General features: G+C 43.4%; 1 protein-coding gene across 2 annotated transcripts; it reads left to right on the forward strand.

Annotated features, from left to right (window-relative positions):
• The first annotated feature begins 96 nt into the window (after positions 1 to 96).
• LOC101931054 (serpin B10-like) lies at positions 97 to 17,121 on the forward strand. Of its 2 annotated transcripts, none has more exons than XM_042860592.2 (8): positions 97 to 234; positions 4,096 to 4,273; positions 7,332 to 7,439; positions 10,750 to 10,884; positions 11,296 to 11,413; positions 12,300 to 12,442; positions 14,343 to 14,510; positions 15,851 to 17,121. In XM_042860592.2, exons 2-8 carry the CDS (start codon positions 4,106 to 4,108, stop codon positions 16,253 to 16,255), a joined length of 1,245 nt encoding a protein of 414 aa, XP_042716526.2. In that variant the 5' UTR covers positions 97 to 234; positions 4,096 to 4,105; the 3' UTR covers positions 16,256 to 17,121. The 2 variants fall into 2 exon arrangements, with proteins under 2 accessions (XP_042716526.2, XP_005307133.3); XM_005307076.4 differs by lacking the exon at positions 97 to 234 and adding an exon at positions 1,217 to 1,373.
• Positions 17,122 to 18,026: the final 905 nt, after the last annotated feature.

Genomic DNA, 18,026 nt, shown 5'->3' on the forward strand with positions numbered 1-18,026 from the left:
GAATGGGGAAGGCTTACCAAGATAACTCAAGCCAAATTAAGTCTCTTAAAAATGACAAACAAAACAGGTTATAATTATAACTTTCCAAAGTGCAACCAGTTCTGCAGCACCAGAGGCCAACAGAGCCCACTCCTATGCTATGCTAATTCTGTGGAAGTCAAAACAGAAACAATCTGGAGACCAAAGCTTGAAATCCTAAATACAGCAGAATTACCTACATTGATTCAGTTCCTGGTAAGTGAATATTGCTGCATCTACAGAATTATAAGTGAGATACTATTCATCCACTTTGGCTAATAACAGCTATTGGTAAAGAGTGGCTGTTGCTTTAACATAGGCTGCAGTGTAGACATAGCCTATGTCGGCAAAACTTATGTTGCTCAGGGGTGTGAATATTCCACCCCTAAGCAACGTAAGTTACACCAATATAAGCACTTATGGGCACAGCGTTATGAAGTGGGAGAGCTTCTCCCTCTGACACAGCTTCTGCTGCTCATGTGGGTGGGGTCTTTTTATGCCGACGGGAGAACTCTTTCCCAGCAGCATAGAGCGTCTTTACCAGATACTCTGCAGTGGCGCAGTGTGACATGGCCTCACAATTTCTCTGGAATGAGCTTGGGGAAGGATGTCACCATCTTGTTGTTAGTTAAAGTTGCATGGATTTCTAAAGCGATGAAGCAAATTAGCACAACTCACAGGGTTAGCCAGCAAGGTCCCTGGTCTCAGAGAGAACTGTTCTATTTAAATCACAGGGGGGGAGTCAGATGAAAAATCCCTGCTTGTTCAGCAACCTCTGTCCCTTGTCTCTCTTAGGATGTTATAATTTCATTAGTTCTACTCCTGCAATAAGTAGACAAACCTGAAATATTTATAATATATATATTCCCCTGAACCCCGTGACAAGCACCCTCCCATGTATTTTTCACACATTATGGAGCAGTAAAAAGGGCACAAGGCCTTTCTCCATCTCCCTCCCTTGCAGGTCATTAACTGACGACCTCATGGGAGAAAGCGATCAGATACTGCATTATGTGGAAATCGACACATTACAAAGCAAAAGTTGTTTCAAGTAGTGCTGGTTCAAGTCATTACTAGCCTGTTCCCATGAAATGCCTGTAGTAACAATGTGGCAGCCAGTCCTGTACATGAGATCATTCCCACCATCCCTTTACGTCCAGCTCTTATGGGATGGTTCAGTGCTTCCATAGAGATATTCCCTTTCGGCAAAACTAAACTGCAACATTCTGAGTCATTGGAAATCTTTCTGTGGGAGGGGTGAAAGAAACACTATATATTCAGCCTACCATGTGTGTGAATTGTAGCAAACCCAAGAAAGACACTGAGTGCAAGACTTCATCCTTGAGCAAAACAAGGTATTGTAATTACTTCTATAGGTTCCACATTTTCATTCTCATGGATATACTGTGGTGTTGGTAAATGCATAGAAAGTATACGTGGAGGGACTTTGGATGAAAGCAATGTAGTAAGGAACATATTTTAACAAGACAGCAGATACTGTCTAGAAGAGAGAGTTAACTTTAATCTCTTACAGAAAAATAAACAAGAAGGTCAAATTCTGTTGTGATTTACATTTAGACTTGGCAGAATTAGGTTGTTTTTTTTTTAAATTTTGTTGGATAATATCAATGTCCATTTTTCAGTATTTTTTAGATTTACATGGATTTAAATTGTCACTGTTGAGTGAAATTGGGGTGTGTGTGTCAGACAATTTTTTCATGACAGTAGATGTTGAGACTCAAATGTTAAAGCTTTCTAAACTGTTAAATACACAAACTGTCAACATCAAAATATACAAAGTAAATATTCTTAAATCAACAAGCCATACCTATTTTTACTATTCCTTTTGTAGTTCATTTGTACCAAGCCTAATTCAAAAGTATAAATCACTAATGTGTTCCCAAGCAGCATTTTTCTTACTTTGAGTACGTGTAATTTTGATTAGGATCGATGGAAATATTTTTTTCATCAGTTTGTGTGTACGGTGAAATCAATGTTTACTGATAAAAATCTAATCTTTCCAAGCCTACTTATATTTTATGCAACTCCACTGAGTGATGTGTTAATTGGGGCAGAGTATGGACCTGTGTATATATTAAAGTTACTGTATTCTAGTGTTATTATTTACATCAAAATAGTACTTACCTAGATTGTAAACTGTCTAGGGCATGGACTGTCTTTTTCAGCATTTGTGCTGTAGCTAGCTCAATGGGGTCCCTGCTCCATATCTGGGGCTGCAAAAAGTAATACAAATAATAAATAATAATACTGCATATATTTGTAATCTACCTCCTCCCCACACAGACACCAAAAGGAATTCTTGCCCTGAAGAGCTGGAAATCTAATAGTATGCATGAGTACCATTCAGAAAAATAAAATACTGAATAAGTCAGAGTGATTACAGATTGTTACAGCCGGAATGTTTCTCAGAAGGGATAGGATTTCAGGAGATTTTTGAAAGACAAGAAAGGAATACATGGTATTTGACATATAGTAGTTGGCAGTCTAGCTCACTGAATATAGCAAAGTGTTCAGAAACATTCTGAATGGTTGATCAATTTGACCATGTTTGTTTCTGATTTATTCACTCTTTACAAACATCCAAGTCAAAGGGCTTTTGTTTGCACAAACAGGAACATTGGAATTGCCCCAAACAATTGTATCAGGGGTTCATTTAGTCTAGTATCCTGTCTGTAGCCGTGGCTAATACCAGATGCTGCAGAGGAAAGCGCAAGAAGTCCCACGGTGGCCAACTATGGAATAACTTGCAAAAGAGGAAGCTTCTTCCTAACCCAGTTAGTTGCAGGCATATGCAATGACCCATGAGGGGTTAACCCTTATAATATTTTTATCGTAGCTAAAGTAGCTATTTAATGTTCTCATTAGCCATATAACCATCTAATTCTCTCTTGAATCCTACTAAGTTCTTGATGACTCAATGGTACCTGTGGTAATGAACTCCATGGGTAAATTTGTGCATTGTGTAAAGATTTTTCCTTTATTACTTTAAATTTATTACCATTCAGTTTCATTAAGTTCTCCTTCTTCCCTCTGTTATAAAAAAAGGAGCTGTTCTGTGTGCATCTACCTATTTCACTATACACTATGTAATCAAGGAATAGAAAATTACATGCAACTTAGATGGCCAATCATATACCATGAATAACAGATAGCAGATGGTATCAGAGGGGTAGCCATGTTAGTCTGAATCTGTAAAAAGCAATAGAGGGTCCTGTGGCACCTTTAAGACTGAGGTTACATCTACACTACAGGGGGAGTCGATTTAAGATACGCAAATTCAGCTACGTGAATAGCATAGCTGAATTCGACGTATCGCAGCCGACTTACCCCGCTGTGAGGACGGCGGCAAAATCGACTTCTGCGGTTTTCTGTCGACTGCGCTTACTCCCACCTCCGCTGGTGGAGTAAGAGCGTCGATTCGGGGATCGATTGTCGCGTCCCAACGGGACGCGATAAATCGATCCCCGAGAGGTCGATTTCTACCCGCCGATTCAGGCGGGTAGTGTAGACCTAGCCTAACAGAAGTATTGCTTCCAATACTTCTGTTAGTCTTAAAGGTGCCACAGGACCCTCTATTGCTTTTTACAGATAGCAGATGGTTGAAGTGAGCAGCCCATAGACTCCTGAGAGACTAAAATGTGTTCCTTCAACTTCCAGAGCTTCCTTCAGTTCAAAACAAAATACTATACACAATGCGGAAAAAGCCAGCAGAACTCATTGCCACAAGGTATCTTTGGGTCACATCTATAAATAAAATCAATATCCTCTATCAGAGGCCTTTTGAAAAGAAAAGGCTTAACACATACTGTAGAAGGGTCTCTATGAAATAACTGAAGTGAGGGAAATGTGTTTTAACACAGACACGTAGCACATACTAAGGTCCAAATGACTATTTAGCTGCCTGCACTGAAAAGCTTAGCTCTCAGGGTAGCTGCACCTCAGAAACTTTCAAATCACTTTAATTTCTTCAGTAGGAAATAGGGTTGGGCAGCAATCACCAGTATTACGCAATGAGCTGCCAGCTGGAGATGTATTTTCTTTTCTCTCACTTTCCAGGTTTCAAATAATGGAATCTCTGAATGTGGCAAACACTGGTTTTGCCCTCGACCTTTTCAAACATGAGTGTAAGACACAAGCCAACACAAATATCTTGTTTTCCCCTTGGAGTATTTCAACTACCCTGGCCACTGTGTACCTTGGAGCCAAAGGTAACACTGCAGATCAGATGGCAAAGGTAAGTTGGGACTACAGAGAATGTCAGCTTTTGAGAAATGCCACTACTATTGAGTAACATGCGTTGTACAACAGCTGGTGCTTACTGATGTGGGTGAGGGACTGTTGTATTAATTTAGATGGAATATATAGAGGCCGAAAGAGTCAAATTTGTTAACATGATTCTGTCGCTGTCCAACATCAAACAATTTAAAACAAGGTTTGGAGGTTGGTATACAGAGACCACAGCCAGCCTGGTACCAGGGCAAACACACCACTAAAAATCCTTTAAACCTTTTATTAAAGATACAGAAAAGAAGAAACAATAGTTAATATATTTAAAAAGGCTTTTATTTTAACAGCATCCCTTGTTTTCTTTCCCTTTAGCTGAAGACAGAACCTCCCCTAGTCTGACAGCCTTTTAAATGGTGTTAAAGATTACACCAAGGCGTTGTCTACACTACGGGGGGGGGGGGGGGTAAGTTGACCTAAGTTACGCAACTCCAGATATGTGAATAATGTAGCTGGAATTGAGGTACCTTAGATCGTCTTACAGCGGTGTCTACACCGTGCTGGGTCGACAGGATCCGTTCTCTGGTCAAATTCCCTTAATCTTCTCATTCCAGTGAAGTGCCTGAATTGACAAGAGAGTGATCACAGCAGTGTAGACATGCCCTAATTGTCTGTCTGGGGAAAAGAGAAGAAGTTTGCTGAGATGGGCTGGAGCTGTCATTGTTGCCGTTGTTGTTAAAGTATAATCCTCTTTCCTAGAAGACAAAACAAGACAAACAAAAGGGGAAAGAAAAGAACATCAAAGATAGAAAATGCAGCTTCTGTCTCTGGCTTTGACTCTCACTTGAAACCTCACTGCTGGAGAAACACAGGCACAGCTCATGATCTTGTCAGCCACTTGGAGACTTGTACAAGTATCAGGCTGTTTTGGGCATTGCTTTTAGCTGCCTTTCTGGCCTCAGTCTTACAGCAGTGTTGCAAAACATACAGTCCTGACTGGCCAGAAATAAGGTGGAGAAGGAAAAGGACACAAAAAGAGTGCGAGTGTGAAGGGGGAGTGAGAAAGAGGCAGTCTTACATCTTAGGTGGTGTTTGGGATTCAGCTGGAGCAGGTGGCGAGGTCACTTGGGTCCCCTTTCTTGGCCCAGTCTGGTCAGGACATCTCTCGAGATTAGGAAGAAAAAGGCACAATGGTGTCATGCTAGATCCTGGGGTCCCAGGAGACAGAGGGGTGGCAGCTGTAATGGTGACATTCACTTTTTCCCCTTCTCTTGTCTTTCAGTCAGTCACCAATCACATCCATCTGCCTTCCCCTCCCAGTCCCAAAGGCTCTTTTCTTTTAAGAACCCCAAGAGGGACTGAAGGGTGGTCTACCCCATCCCATAGGCGAAGCGTAGCGAGGGGCAGGGGCATGCAGAGGCAAGTGCTGCCCCTTCCCCCCCTTCCCCGATTTTGGCGAGTGCCGAGCTGCCCATGCAGGGCTTGCTCTGTTCGGCCTGCCACCAAGGGAGGGCGGCTCTGTCCTTCTCTTGCAGTACCTCTCCCTGGGCACTTCCAGCTCACTGGGCCCCTCCCCCAATCGCCCGGGCCAGGCAGGGAGCTGAGGGAATGGAGCCACTTCTCATGCCAGCTGACTCCACTCAGGATCACTGTCTGCATGAGATCCCGGCTGGGGAGGCGGTGGCAGCAGCCCCCCCAACTCCGATCCCTGCCTGGGCCCAGCTGCCGGGGACAGGGGCCAAATGAGCCGGAAACGTAATGCGGGGAGGACAGGACTCCAGCTTGTGCTACCCGTTCCTGTGTCCCCAGACTCCCAGGAGCTGGCAGGATTGGCTGCTCTGGCCCAGGGAGGTGGGGCTTGAACTTCTTCCCAGAGGCAACACATGGAGTGGTCATGTGCCCCCCCTTTACATTGTGTGCCCCACCCACAGTATCATCAGGCATGAGTTGTCTATGCCCCATCCCTCATTATTTTGTTTGCCAGTTAAGATCTGACACACCAGTTTTGGTCCAGTGATTTCCAGTCCCCGGCTTTTCTTGTTTTCGAGGCAAGATCTTAACACAGTCCTTAAGTTGCAGACATGGGCCTTTTTGTTGCGAGTAATTCAGTCTGTCTCCCTTTTGCAACTTTTCCTATCAACATCTGTTGTTATAGGTTATTGTGACACTTTACAAGCTCTCACTCACTTTTCACAGTTGAGCTCACAATTAGGATAATTTGGGAGGCCCAATTATTACAAGAGGATTGTGGCTGGGATCATAGAGAGAGACAGGTATGCTAGCTGCGGTCTTTGAGGTGCACTGCCCTCTCACTGTGCTTAAAGTTCTGCCCTCTCCCTCCCCCTCTGAGAGGCCTGCCTTCTCAACCCTCCCTCCTACAAGGGGCAAGGACCTCCCCCAGATTCCACCTAGCTCAGACACGAACACCCCTCACCTCCTCTGCCCCTGAGGTCAACGACTCCTTTCACCAAGCATATCTCATTCCCCTTAAACCATCTGCTCCTGGCGCTAAGGCTTAACCCTCCCGCCCCCAATGCTGCATAGCGCTTTACTGACCCACACACATGCTAGCTTGTTGTTACATATTTTGGATGGTGCAGCTATACTTCTCGTTTCTAGAAAATTGGTAGCTATGGGTGTTTACAAGATGCTACAAGGAGGGCTAAAGGTAGTGTTCTACACACTATTCAGTCAGGCAGAAACTGGAATAAAAGACCCCTTCAAGCTCGGACTGGAGCCCGTGCGCTGGGATCCTTCTCCCTCACAGGGACCCTCCCAGAGCTCAGGCTCCAGCCCAAGCCCCAGTGCCTACACTTCAGTTTTACAGCCCTGAAGCCCAAGCTGTGCAAGCCCAAGTGAGCTGACCCCACCAACCACAGGTGTTTAACTGCTGTCTAGCCGTACCCTAAGTGACTAGCCTAAGACCACACAGCAAGTTGGGGCAGAGGCAAGAACAGAACCAAGATCCAGGTCTCCTGACCCCAAGTCTTCTGCTTTAACCATAAGATCTTACATATCAAGTGATCTATCTCTCACTGCTTCTATTCTGTTTGCAATTCTCATTGTAGGTGCTTCACTTTAACAAAGTTGGAGGAGCTGGAGTTGACATCACAACCGTAAAACCACGACGAGCCTATTCCAAAATGGAGGAGCTTCCATGTATCAGTGTTAAAAAGGTATGTCTAAGGTGTCCAAGTTATAGGCATATAACTTTTATAACTTAATATAGTCTTTTTTAGACTGCCTTTCCTTCCATGTTTGAATTCACTTTGGTTTGCCTTTCTCCTGTTAAATGTACACAATGAATGAGTATGGTATTCTGAGAGGTTTCCTCCTGTAATATTGTCCCTGATACAACAAGAGAGACATCCTTCCCTTTTATGTAAATTGCAAAAGGTGTGACTTGTATTTCCTCATTTGAGGGACTCCGCAGAGTTGTGACCATTCTCTGTGGTTCTTTGCCTTTCTCTTTTTTAAATTTGTGGGGTTTCCCTTTTTTGTTATTGTTAAATTTCTAGCTATTGAATATTAAAGTGTGCTCTGCACTCTTAAAGACATGATCCCTGCTTACAACAGCATCAAGGCTGCTCTCACACATGTAAATGCAGTGCTGGGTGAAATTAAGATATTATTGGCTCACACAAGAGACATGCCTGTGAGAGTTTGAGAGGGAGGGATTTTCCCCATGACAATGCTAAAGAAATACACTGCTGTGCTGAAATGTTAGATCAAATTATTCTGCTGGGTGTAAATGGGCATAAAAAATCATGTTAGAGAATATTTCTATGGCACCCTGAAAAGTCCTTTATCAGTCATTTTAGTGTTAGATAGAGAGTGCTTGAGTCATCATTTTTGGTGCAAGGGAGAGCAAATCACAATCCTCTCCGCCCCTGCTGCATCTCTGGTAGGATTCCCCAATGGTGGAGGAGAGATGGTCTTTTCACTAACTCCCTACCCTACAGTTCAGCACCTGTAAAGTGTGGCTGGCTATACAAAAGACCTGACAGCGGATGATGGTCAAGAGTGTTAATTAACCAGTGCATTTGACAGCCAAACTCTTCCTAGCCAACACCACCCACCTTTGGGGCTCTCCTGACAAGCCAAAGACCCCACTAGTGGAGAAAGGGTTTACTTTCTGCCAGTAGGAGCTCATCATACAGACTGGCATAAAGCCCAGTGTCTAGCTCTAACTGCTCCCTCTCTGTTAGCAATTAGAGCTCATACCGTTTGCAACAGGATATCATCATTTTGAGATTATGGAAGTGCTGCAAGTGGGGTTGAGGGAACTTCCTGTGTGTTTAGAAATTTCAAATTGTTTCATACATCCTTCACTGTCATATGCTTGTAGGATATGAATGTACTATGATCCCAAATTCTGAGACACCCTGCATTTTTTGAACACTGATACAATCTTTATTTCTCTAATTTATTTTCTATAGTAAGTTTAATGGATTGTATTTCCTGTACTTTTCCCTCAATAGCATTTTTTAAAAAGACTCCAGAGGTGATCCTGGCAATTACAGACCTAACTTCAGTACCAGGCCAATTGGTTGAAATTATACTAAAAAACAGAATGATCAGACGCAATATGTTGAAAGAGTCAACACAGCTTTTGTAAAAGGATATCATGCCTCACCAATCTATTCGAATTTTTTGAGGGGGTCAACAACATGTGGATAAGGGTGATCCAGTGGATATAGTGTACTTGGGCTCTCCGAAAGCCTTTGACAAGGTTGCTCAGCAAAGGCTTTTATGCAAAGTAAGCAGCCGTGGGATAAGAGGGAAGGTTCTCTCATAAAACAGTAACTGGTTAAAAAGACAGGAAACGAAGGGTAAGAATAAACTGTCAGTTTTCACAGTGGAGAGAGGTAAATAGCGGGTCACCTGAGGATCTGTATTGGGACCAGTGCTATTCAACATATTTATAAATTATCCAGGGGAGGGAGGGGGGTGGAGAGTAAGTTTGCAGACAATACAAAATTATTCAAGATAATAGTGTTCAAAGCTGACTGCAAAGGATCTCACAAAACTGGGTGACTGAGCAAGAAAATGGCAGATGAAATTCAATGTTGAGAAATGCAAAGTAATGCACATCAGAAAACTAATCCCAGGTGTACATAGAAAATGATGGTGTCTAAATTAGCTCTTATCATTCATGAAAGGGATCTTGTGGCTAGTTCTCTGAAAACATCTGCTCAGTGTGTAGAGACAGTGAAAAAACAATGTTAGAAACCAATGGGAATGGGATAGATAATAAGACAGGAAATTACATAATGCCAGAGATAATGCAACAGAGAATGGCAACAAAAATGCTTAAGGGTATGGAACAGCTTCTATAAAAGGGGAGATTAAAAAGACAGAGACAGTTCATCTGGGAAAAGAGATGGCTGGGGAGGGTGGGGGGATATGTTAGAGGCCCTTAAAATCATGAATGGTGTGAAGAAAGTGAATAAGGAAATGTTATTTACCTCTTCACAGATCCCAAGAATCAGGAGTTACCCAATGAGATTAATACACAGCAGGTTTAAAACAAACATAAGGAAGTACTTCTTTAGACAGCACACAGTCAACCTGTGGAACTTGTTGCCAGGGGATGTTGTGAAGGCCAAAAATATAACTGGGTTCAAAAAAGACTTAGATAAGTTCATGGAGGATAGAGGATAGGTCCATCAATGGCTATTAGCCAAGATGGCAAGGGACATGACCCCATGCTCTGGGTTTCCCTAAACCTCTGACTGCCAGAAGCTGGGACTGGATGACAGGGGATGGATCACTCGTTACATTCTGTTAATTCCTTCTGAAGCATCTGGCACTGGCCACTGTCCAAAGCCAGGATCCTGGGCTAGATGGATCATTGCTCTGATCCAGTGTGGCTATTCTTATCTTCATATATTCTTAACTCTCATAGGTAATAAGCACCTTGCACTGTGCCCAAAATTACTGACTTCCTGCTTAACTTCCTTAAATAAGTTGACATCATAATTTTACCTGCTTCATGTGCAACAATACAAACAGTTTTCAAACTAATACTATCAGCCAATATTGGAATCACTAGTTCTACACATTTGGGGCCAACTTTCAATGTGATATATAGGAATTTTTGGTTATAGGACTTTCATAAATGCTAATGGGCATCACATAGCTAAGTCTCCAGGCATTGTGCAGAAACTGTACTATCACTGTCTCTGTGCGTATGCTTTGTTTTTTAATAATTTCTCTAGATAACTTTATATTTCAGTGTATTACAGAGCTCCCTCTTGCTCACACTGTCTATGGTGTGTCCACTGTGTGGAGATTTTATTGATAGGTTTAGTGCCCCTCATTCATATCAACACACAGTTCACAAAAAATTACTTGAGTAACTGTACAGGATATTACATGCAACTGTCACCAGTGGAGCTATGTACAATATATGATATTAGAAGTTCTGAATCACTTTCTTAGAATCGCAGATAAATAACCAGAATATTTCTTCCTTCTTTCAAGGCCAATCTGGAGAACTCAAGCAATATCCATGCAGGGTTTCAGGCACTTAGCTCTGAAATTAACCAACCCACTAAAAATTACTTGCTTAAAAGTGTCAACCAGATATATGGAGAAAAATCATCACTTTTCAATAAAGTAAGTGAAGCAGTTCATCTATCTGTGTAATAGGGATACAATTCATCTTTATGATTGGTCTATGACAACAAACCATACAAGACCTAAATGCAAATATTTTAATTACATCTGCAAAATGGTTTATTATCCTTTAAGATTTATTTCTCACTGACTTTATAGATACTCATATCAAGATTACAGGTATTCTTTTTATTTGCTTTTCTGGACTGGACTGTATCTATACATGAACATTCATAGATGAGTAAATGATTGATAACATATATAACTAAAAACATTTTGCTTCTCTGAAGACAGAGCTTTATGCTCCTAGTAAACTGTGTCATAACATGAACTCTCTTTTCTATTTGGCAGTAGTTGGCACAGATATATTGCTAAATAATATGTAAGACTTGTCTCTCTCTTGCCTTGAAGGAATATTTACAATTGATTAAAAAATATTACCACACAGAGCCACAAGCTGTTGATTTCATGGGAGCAGCAGAAGAAGTCAGAAGAGAAATCAATTCCAGTGTTGAATGCCAGACTGAAGGTGAGCTCAGGACTGTTCTTTTACCATTTACAAAGAGACATCATGTATTTTCCTACCCTAAATTGTTTATGAGGGGAGAGAGAGAAAACGTTGACATTCCCTTTCAGTTATAATACTACTCGCACCACAAGGAAAAACACTGATGACTATTGCTTTCCATTTGCACAAATATTTATTATAACAATTTAACCTTCATGTGTTTGAAGGCAATAAGGTACCACAGTGTTTGACCTGATACAAATACTTACATAGCAAAATGTGTTTCATTTTGATGGGATTCCATGCAATGTGTTTGGGGGGTTCATTTTCTGTTATAAATAGTGTCATGAAACAGTCTGACAGAAAGGGTACATTCTGCTGAAACTCCTCAGAGGAGTTTGTAGGCCTTTTCTCCTCCAAAAATAGAAAGGGGTAAAGATGTTTCAGCACCAGGGTGAGATTCTGCAGCCCGAGAGATAAACTATGAGCCTCTTATATCTTTATACTGTACTTTTATCACGTGTAGGCCATACTCACCACAGTAGTATCTATAAGCCTCACGCAAAATTAGTTTCCTCTCTTGGAGGCCACACTGGATTTTTTTTTTATTTTGACACATCCCCACCTCTTCCTTTTTTTCTTCAGTCTTCTTTCTCTGTCAATGGGAGGAATCTAGATTAAGACTATCAATCGGGGTTATTACTAGCAAGAGGAAGCCTGAGTAGGGCAAAGTCACTGAAGGGGACCACAGATCCCAGCCCAATGTTTGAGGATATTTCACAATAGTCTCTTAAGACAGGAAGCTGCCCTACAAGTATGATCTCAATAGCACATATTCCAAAACTCCTAAATTTACTCCAAGCAGAAAAGCTGCACAAATATATGACTGTCTCACTATTTCCTAAAGGTAAAATCCAGGCGCTATTGCCTGTCAACTCTGTTGATTCACTCACCAAACTGGTGCTAGTCAATGCCCTCTACTTCAAAGGAAACTGGGCAAAGAAATTTAAGGATGGATTTACAAAGGAACAACCTTTCAGAATGAACAAGGTATGTGACTAAGCCATGAAATGTCATAAATGCTGGTGGACTGGAACAGATAGAAAAGCTAGGGAGAGACTCAGTCCCTCCATTTTCAAAAGCCTGCCGGTCTCTAAATCCTCACGGTGTCAGAGTTGTTTTAATTAAATCATAAGAATTCCCCTGCAGTATCTGCAATTCAAACAGCACTAGGGTGACCAGATGGCCTGATTTTATAGGGACAGTCCCTATATTTTTCTTATATAGGCTCCTACTACCCCCCACCCCATGTCCAGATTTTTCACATTTGCTGTCTGGTCACCCTACACAGTGCACTCAGTTCAACCAACAGAGGAACTGACAATACACAGAAGTGAAACTTAGGGTTCAGGTCTGTTTTCAGGCTGTGTTTACACAGCAATGTCAGCCTCGGGTTAGTGGGACTCAAGTCAGCTGACCTGTGTCAGAGAACCCTGGGCTTGAGCGTCTATATTGCATTTTAACACTAGGTTAAGATTTTCTGACCAGTGCTTGAACCTAGGGCTCTGGCATCCACACTGCAGTGCACAGACCAGAGTCAAAGTAAACATATCCTAAGTGCCTAGTACCCCACACCCCATAATGTTGACACTGTAGCCTATTGCCCACCCTGTTTCCTAACTGTGAGGGTGCTACTGATGGGACTTAGATGCCCACAAGGCGCACAGGAGTACATAAACCACATAATGAGCTCCTTTGGTGGCTGTCTCAGTAGAATGACTGCAGTTTGAGAAGGCTTTTTTCTAATCTCAGAATTGGGCTCTCCAGCTCTAGGCCGAGTCACATTGGCAGGAAAATACCCAAGTGCACCTGTAATGAGGAGAACATCGGTCTCCAGGGCTGTCAAACTATTGAAATGAAACTTTTCAATTCTTAATTTTTAAAATGAGAAGCTCAATGAAGGTGTTTTTCTTTGGTTGGGTTTTTATTTATTCTTGTCTGTTTGAAGTTTGACATAAAATGAAGGTACCTGAAGAAAAACACACACCCCAGCCTGGCGGCTGCTGGCTGTGGAGTGGTGAAGTGCATCCCCATGGCCAGAGTGCAGTGTGCTCCAGCACCCTGTGGGCTCCCTTATGCCTGCACCCACTGTATCCCGGGAGGCAGGGATCAAGGATCCCCAGGGGGCTGCGGGAAAGTTTTGGGGCTAGCTCCCACTCACCACCCTCACAGTGCTCACTGCACCCCTGCAGATGCAGCTCCAGGGAGACCGGGGGGCGGGGGCCCGGTAGCAAGGGACAGAGAGCAGATTGGGACCAAGCACTGATGGGGAGGGATGACCCCCAATATCCCAGCGACTAGGAGCCAGCTCCTGCCTGTCAGCTTTGCTCCCTGCTCCGGGCAAGCTCCACGCAGCAGCAAGGAATAGCTGGAGCAGGAAGTGGGAGCGGGTTCAGCCAGGCAATAATGGCACTTCCAGCCACTGCTTTGGCTGCCTGCTTCTCTTCGCTGGGAACTCTGGGATATAGCCGGAGGACTTCTGGGTCCCGAGTCAAGTGAGGGCTGCGTGCACACAGGAAACCAATAGGGCTCAGACCCTAGGTCCCAACTAAACACTGGCTGGGGCCCTCCAGCCCTGCAGGATCCTGTGACCCTAGATCTGAACCCTAGGTTAGCACATTTGGAGTGTGGATGCAAAGGGGGGTTGCCTTGAGCCAGGGCTCAAACCCGGGCTTAAACTGCTGTGCAGACATAATCTCAGTATCAAAACTGAGAGGTTGAAATATCAGCATAAATAATGACAAATAAATTGGTTCTATGAAGTATCACTTTTTAGTAACCTAACTCATTACAAGTAACACAGGCAAGAAAAATTAATGTTAATATTTAACTATATTGTTTTCACCTGATCCTTTAAAAGTGGCATTTGTCCTCCTTTGCCTTGTTGCAGAATACAACTAAGCCAGTGCAGATGATGTTCCAGAGAGAGAAATTTAATTGGACCTACATACAAACAGTGCACACCCACATTATTGAGCTCCCATATGTCAATAATGACCTGAGCATGCTCATACTGCTACCAAATGACATCAGCGATGACACCACTGGCCTAGAAATGGTAAAGAAATCAATCATATTAATACGGGGAATTCAATTGTTTTTACGTCCTACATGTTTATATGGCTGCTGTTTGATAGTAGGTGACACTCCATTCTTGTATTAAGAACGGGTGAAAAGATCTGGCTCAGGAAAAAATAAGAACAGCCCCAAAACATTGTCTAACACTCAGCGAATCTGAGCCTTTTTTGACCTATGACAAGATTTTCACAGACCCGACACTTTTTTGCACTTCTTGCTGTCATCCAGTCCTAGAAGAAGCAGCCCCAAAATCCCCCAAGAAAGGCAGTTCTTTTAGCACAAGCAAAACTAGAGACTACTAGAACCCCAGACAAAAAGCCAGGATAGAGGGGAATACTTCATACTAAACAAATATCTACATCTTTGAAGGTTTCCCAGCACTAATCTGTAAGGACACCAGAGCCAGCAGTGCCCTTTCTCCGGCAAGACTCCCACTAACTTTAATTGGAGTTTTGCAAGGGGAGAAGCTCTGCTGGATCAGTTCCAAGAAGGGATGATGGAATTGCCATCATCTTCATTGTTCCTTTCCAGCTCCCCTCTTGAAAAAATACTAGGTGGCCGGATTTCCAAATGTATTTTCATACAATAATATTTTAAATAAGGAAAAATATAACTTAGAACAACTCAGCTAACAAATACTGACTTAAGTATATGTGTAATTAATTAACAATCATACTTTTCTGGTAGATTGCATGCGGATAAGCTAGAATGCCAGAAGCTCAACAGATACAACAATAAATTAACTGGGTTACTATTACGTAAAACAGGCCTCTGCTGCTATTACACTACAAATATTCAACACTGAAAGTATTCACTATGTGGGGTCAGGAAGGAATTTTCCTCCAGGTCAGCTTGGCAGAGACCCAGGAGGGTTTCACCTTCCTCTGCAGCGTGGGGCATGTGTCACTTGCTGGTTTGAACTAGAGTAAATGGTGGATTCTCTGTAGCTTTAAATCTTTAAATCAAGGTTTGAAGACTTCGGTAACTCAGCCAGAGGTTATAGGCCTATTACAGGAGAGGGTGGGCATGATTCTGTGGCCTGTGATGTGCAGGACGTCAGACTAGATAATCGTGATTATCCCTTCTGGCTTTAAAGTCTGTTCAAACTTCCAGTTACTGCATTAACCTGCTGTAAGAAAACACACTGCTTTACAGTTCAGAAGACACCTGTAAACTAGCCAGAAGCTTTTCAGTGATCTTCACTATATTTGTAAACCATCTCTATAGTTTCTCCATTCAGGATTGTGAAGGACATCAATGTTAAAGAAGTTTCATTTTCACTGTGTAATTTCTGATTCTCTCTTTTTTAACTAACTGTAGCTAGAAAGAGACTTGACGTATGAGACATTATCCAGATGGACCAGCTCAGAAATGATGGAGAAAATGGATGTGGACGTGTATCTGCCCAGGATCAAAATGGAAGAGAGTTATGACCTCAAATCTACTTTGAGCAGCATGGGGATGCGAGATGCCTTCAGTCAGGACCGAGCTGATTTCAGAGGGATGTCTGAGAAAAATAATCTGGTTTTGTCAAATGTTTTTCACAAGTGCTTTGTGGAGATCAATGAAGAAGGCACAGAGGCTGCAGCTGCCAGTGCGGCTTCTATGACATCACGAAGTCTCATTTCTGCCATTCAGTTTGCAGCAGATCACCCTTTCCTCTTCTTCATCAGGCACAATAAAACTAAGACCATTCTCTTCTTTGGCAGATTCTGCTCCCCGTAACCACTCAGATTTCTGTTGCTAAACAGGATCTTGCAGCAGCAGGACTGTACCACAAAGACATTGCCTTAGGTGTCTAAATAGCTGGGGTAATTTTACTTCACTTTCCTGTATTATTGGTCAATCTTTGTAGCTTTGGGAACAACAAATAATGCAAATTACTAAGAATTTTTCTCTTCTGTTCATGTGATTAGAGGACTTGATAATGATAATATTGGGCTACAACTCTCAAAAGCACAATAAAAATACACTGGTTGCTTTCTAAATGACTGTAAATTGCAGTCTTAGTACTGTTCAACTATACAGTTTGCCAGAAGCTGGGAATGAGCGACAGGGGATGGATCACTTGATGATTACCTGGTCTGTTCATTCCCTCTGGGGCACCTGGCACTGGCCACTGTTGGAAGACAGGATACTGGGCTAGCTGGATCTTTGGTCTGACCTAGTAGGGCCATTCTTATGTTCTTATGTTATAAAGCAGAACAAGTTTGATATAGAGAAATGCATCTCAGGAATAACACAATTACCTGTGCAGGCATACAAAGAGTACACAAGCAGGGCCAGATCTTCAGTAGGTGCAGATTGGACCACCCCCACTGAAGTCAATGGAGCTAGGCCAATTATACCAGATGAGGATGTGGCCCACAGTCTCATGAGTTATACTGACTTAAGATAGGCATGGCTAGCAACATAAAACCATTTGAATGTAAATGTTTTGTAATCTTTACATTTCTACTGGCATTTTTTCTTGTTTGCAGACTGCTTGCAAGTGTTCTATTTCCTCTGCAGATAACATGCCAATGTGCAAGTGTTGTACAAGAAACAACTGTGTGATCTATAAGAAATAAAATGCATTTTTCTTACAACCATCTGCTTTGTAATAATTTTACTTTCAGCCAGCATCATACTAGGGCAGAGGTGGGTAAACTACAGCCCACGGGCCAGATTTGGAGCGCCAGCCATTTTAAGCCAGCCCTCGAGCTCCTGCTGTGCCACAGGGTCTGGGGCTTTCCCCACTCTGGCGCTCCAGCTGGGGAGCAGGGTCAGGGGCCACTCCAGGCTGCTCCTGGAAGCAGTGGCATGGCCCCACTCCAACTCCTACGCGTAAGGGCAGCCAGGGGGCTCCGCTCTGCATGCTGCCCCTGCCCCAAGTGCCGCCCCCACAGCTCCCATTGGCTGTGAACTGTAGCCAATGGGAGCTGCAGGGGCCTGTGGATGGGGCAGCGCGCAGAGCTGCCTGGCCGCGGCTCCGTGTGGGAGCCAGAGTGGGGACATGGCCGCTGCTTCCGGGAGCTGCTTGAGGTAAGTGCTGCCCAGAGTCTGCACCCCTGAGCCTATTCTTGCGCCCCAACGCCCTGCCCCAGCCCTGATCCCCCTCCCACCCTCCAAACCCCTCGATCCCAGCCTGGAGCACGCTCCTTCACTCCAAACCTCTCATCCCCAACCCTACCCCAGAGCCTGCACCCCCAGCCGGACCCCTCAGCCCCTGTCACACACCCTACTCCCCCTGCCCAGCCTGGAGCCCCATCCTGCACCCTGAACTCATTTCTGGCCCACCCCAGAGCCCGCATCCCCAACCAGAACCCTCACCTTCTCCCGCACCCCAACCCCGCCATACAATTTCTATTCCCAGATTTGGCCCTTGGGCCAAAAATTTTGCCCTCACCTGTACTAGGGACTAGTTTTCCACTGCCTTCTTCTAGTTTTATGACGGAGTAACCTCACTGAAATCGATGGAGTCACACTGGTGTAAACTAGGGCAATGGAGAATCAG

The sequence above is a fragment of the Chrysemys picta genome, chromosome 2 (genome assembly GCF_011386835.1).
Source record: "Chrysemys picta bellii isolate R12L10 chromosome 2, ASM1138683v2, whole genome shotgun sequence".
NCBI classification, from domain to species: Eukaryota; Metazoa; Chordata; order Testudines; family Emydidae; genus Chrysemys; species Chrysemys picta.

Coding starts and splice junctions, on each gene's coding strand:
- LOC101931054 (XM_005307076.4), top strand. CDS start 1,306: ATGTGTGTGAATTGTAGCAAACCCAAGAAAGACACTGAGTGCAAGACT. Junction 11,414..12,299: donor TGTTGAATGCCAGACTGAAG/GTGAGCTCAGGA, acceptor TATTTCCTAAAG/GTAAAATCCAGGCGCTATTG. Junction 14,511..15,850: donor ACACCACTGGCCTAGAAATG/GTAAAGAAATCA, acceptor AACTAACTGTAG/CTAGAAAGAGACTTGACGTA.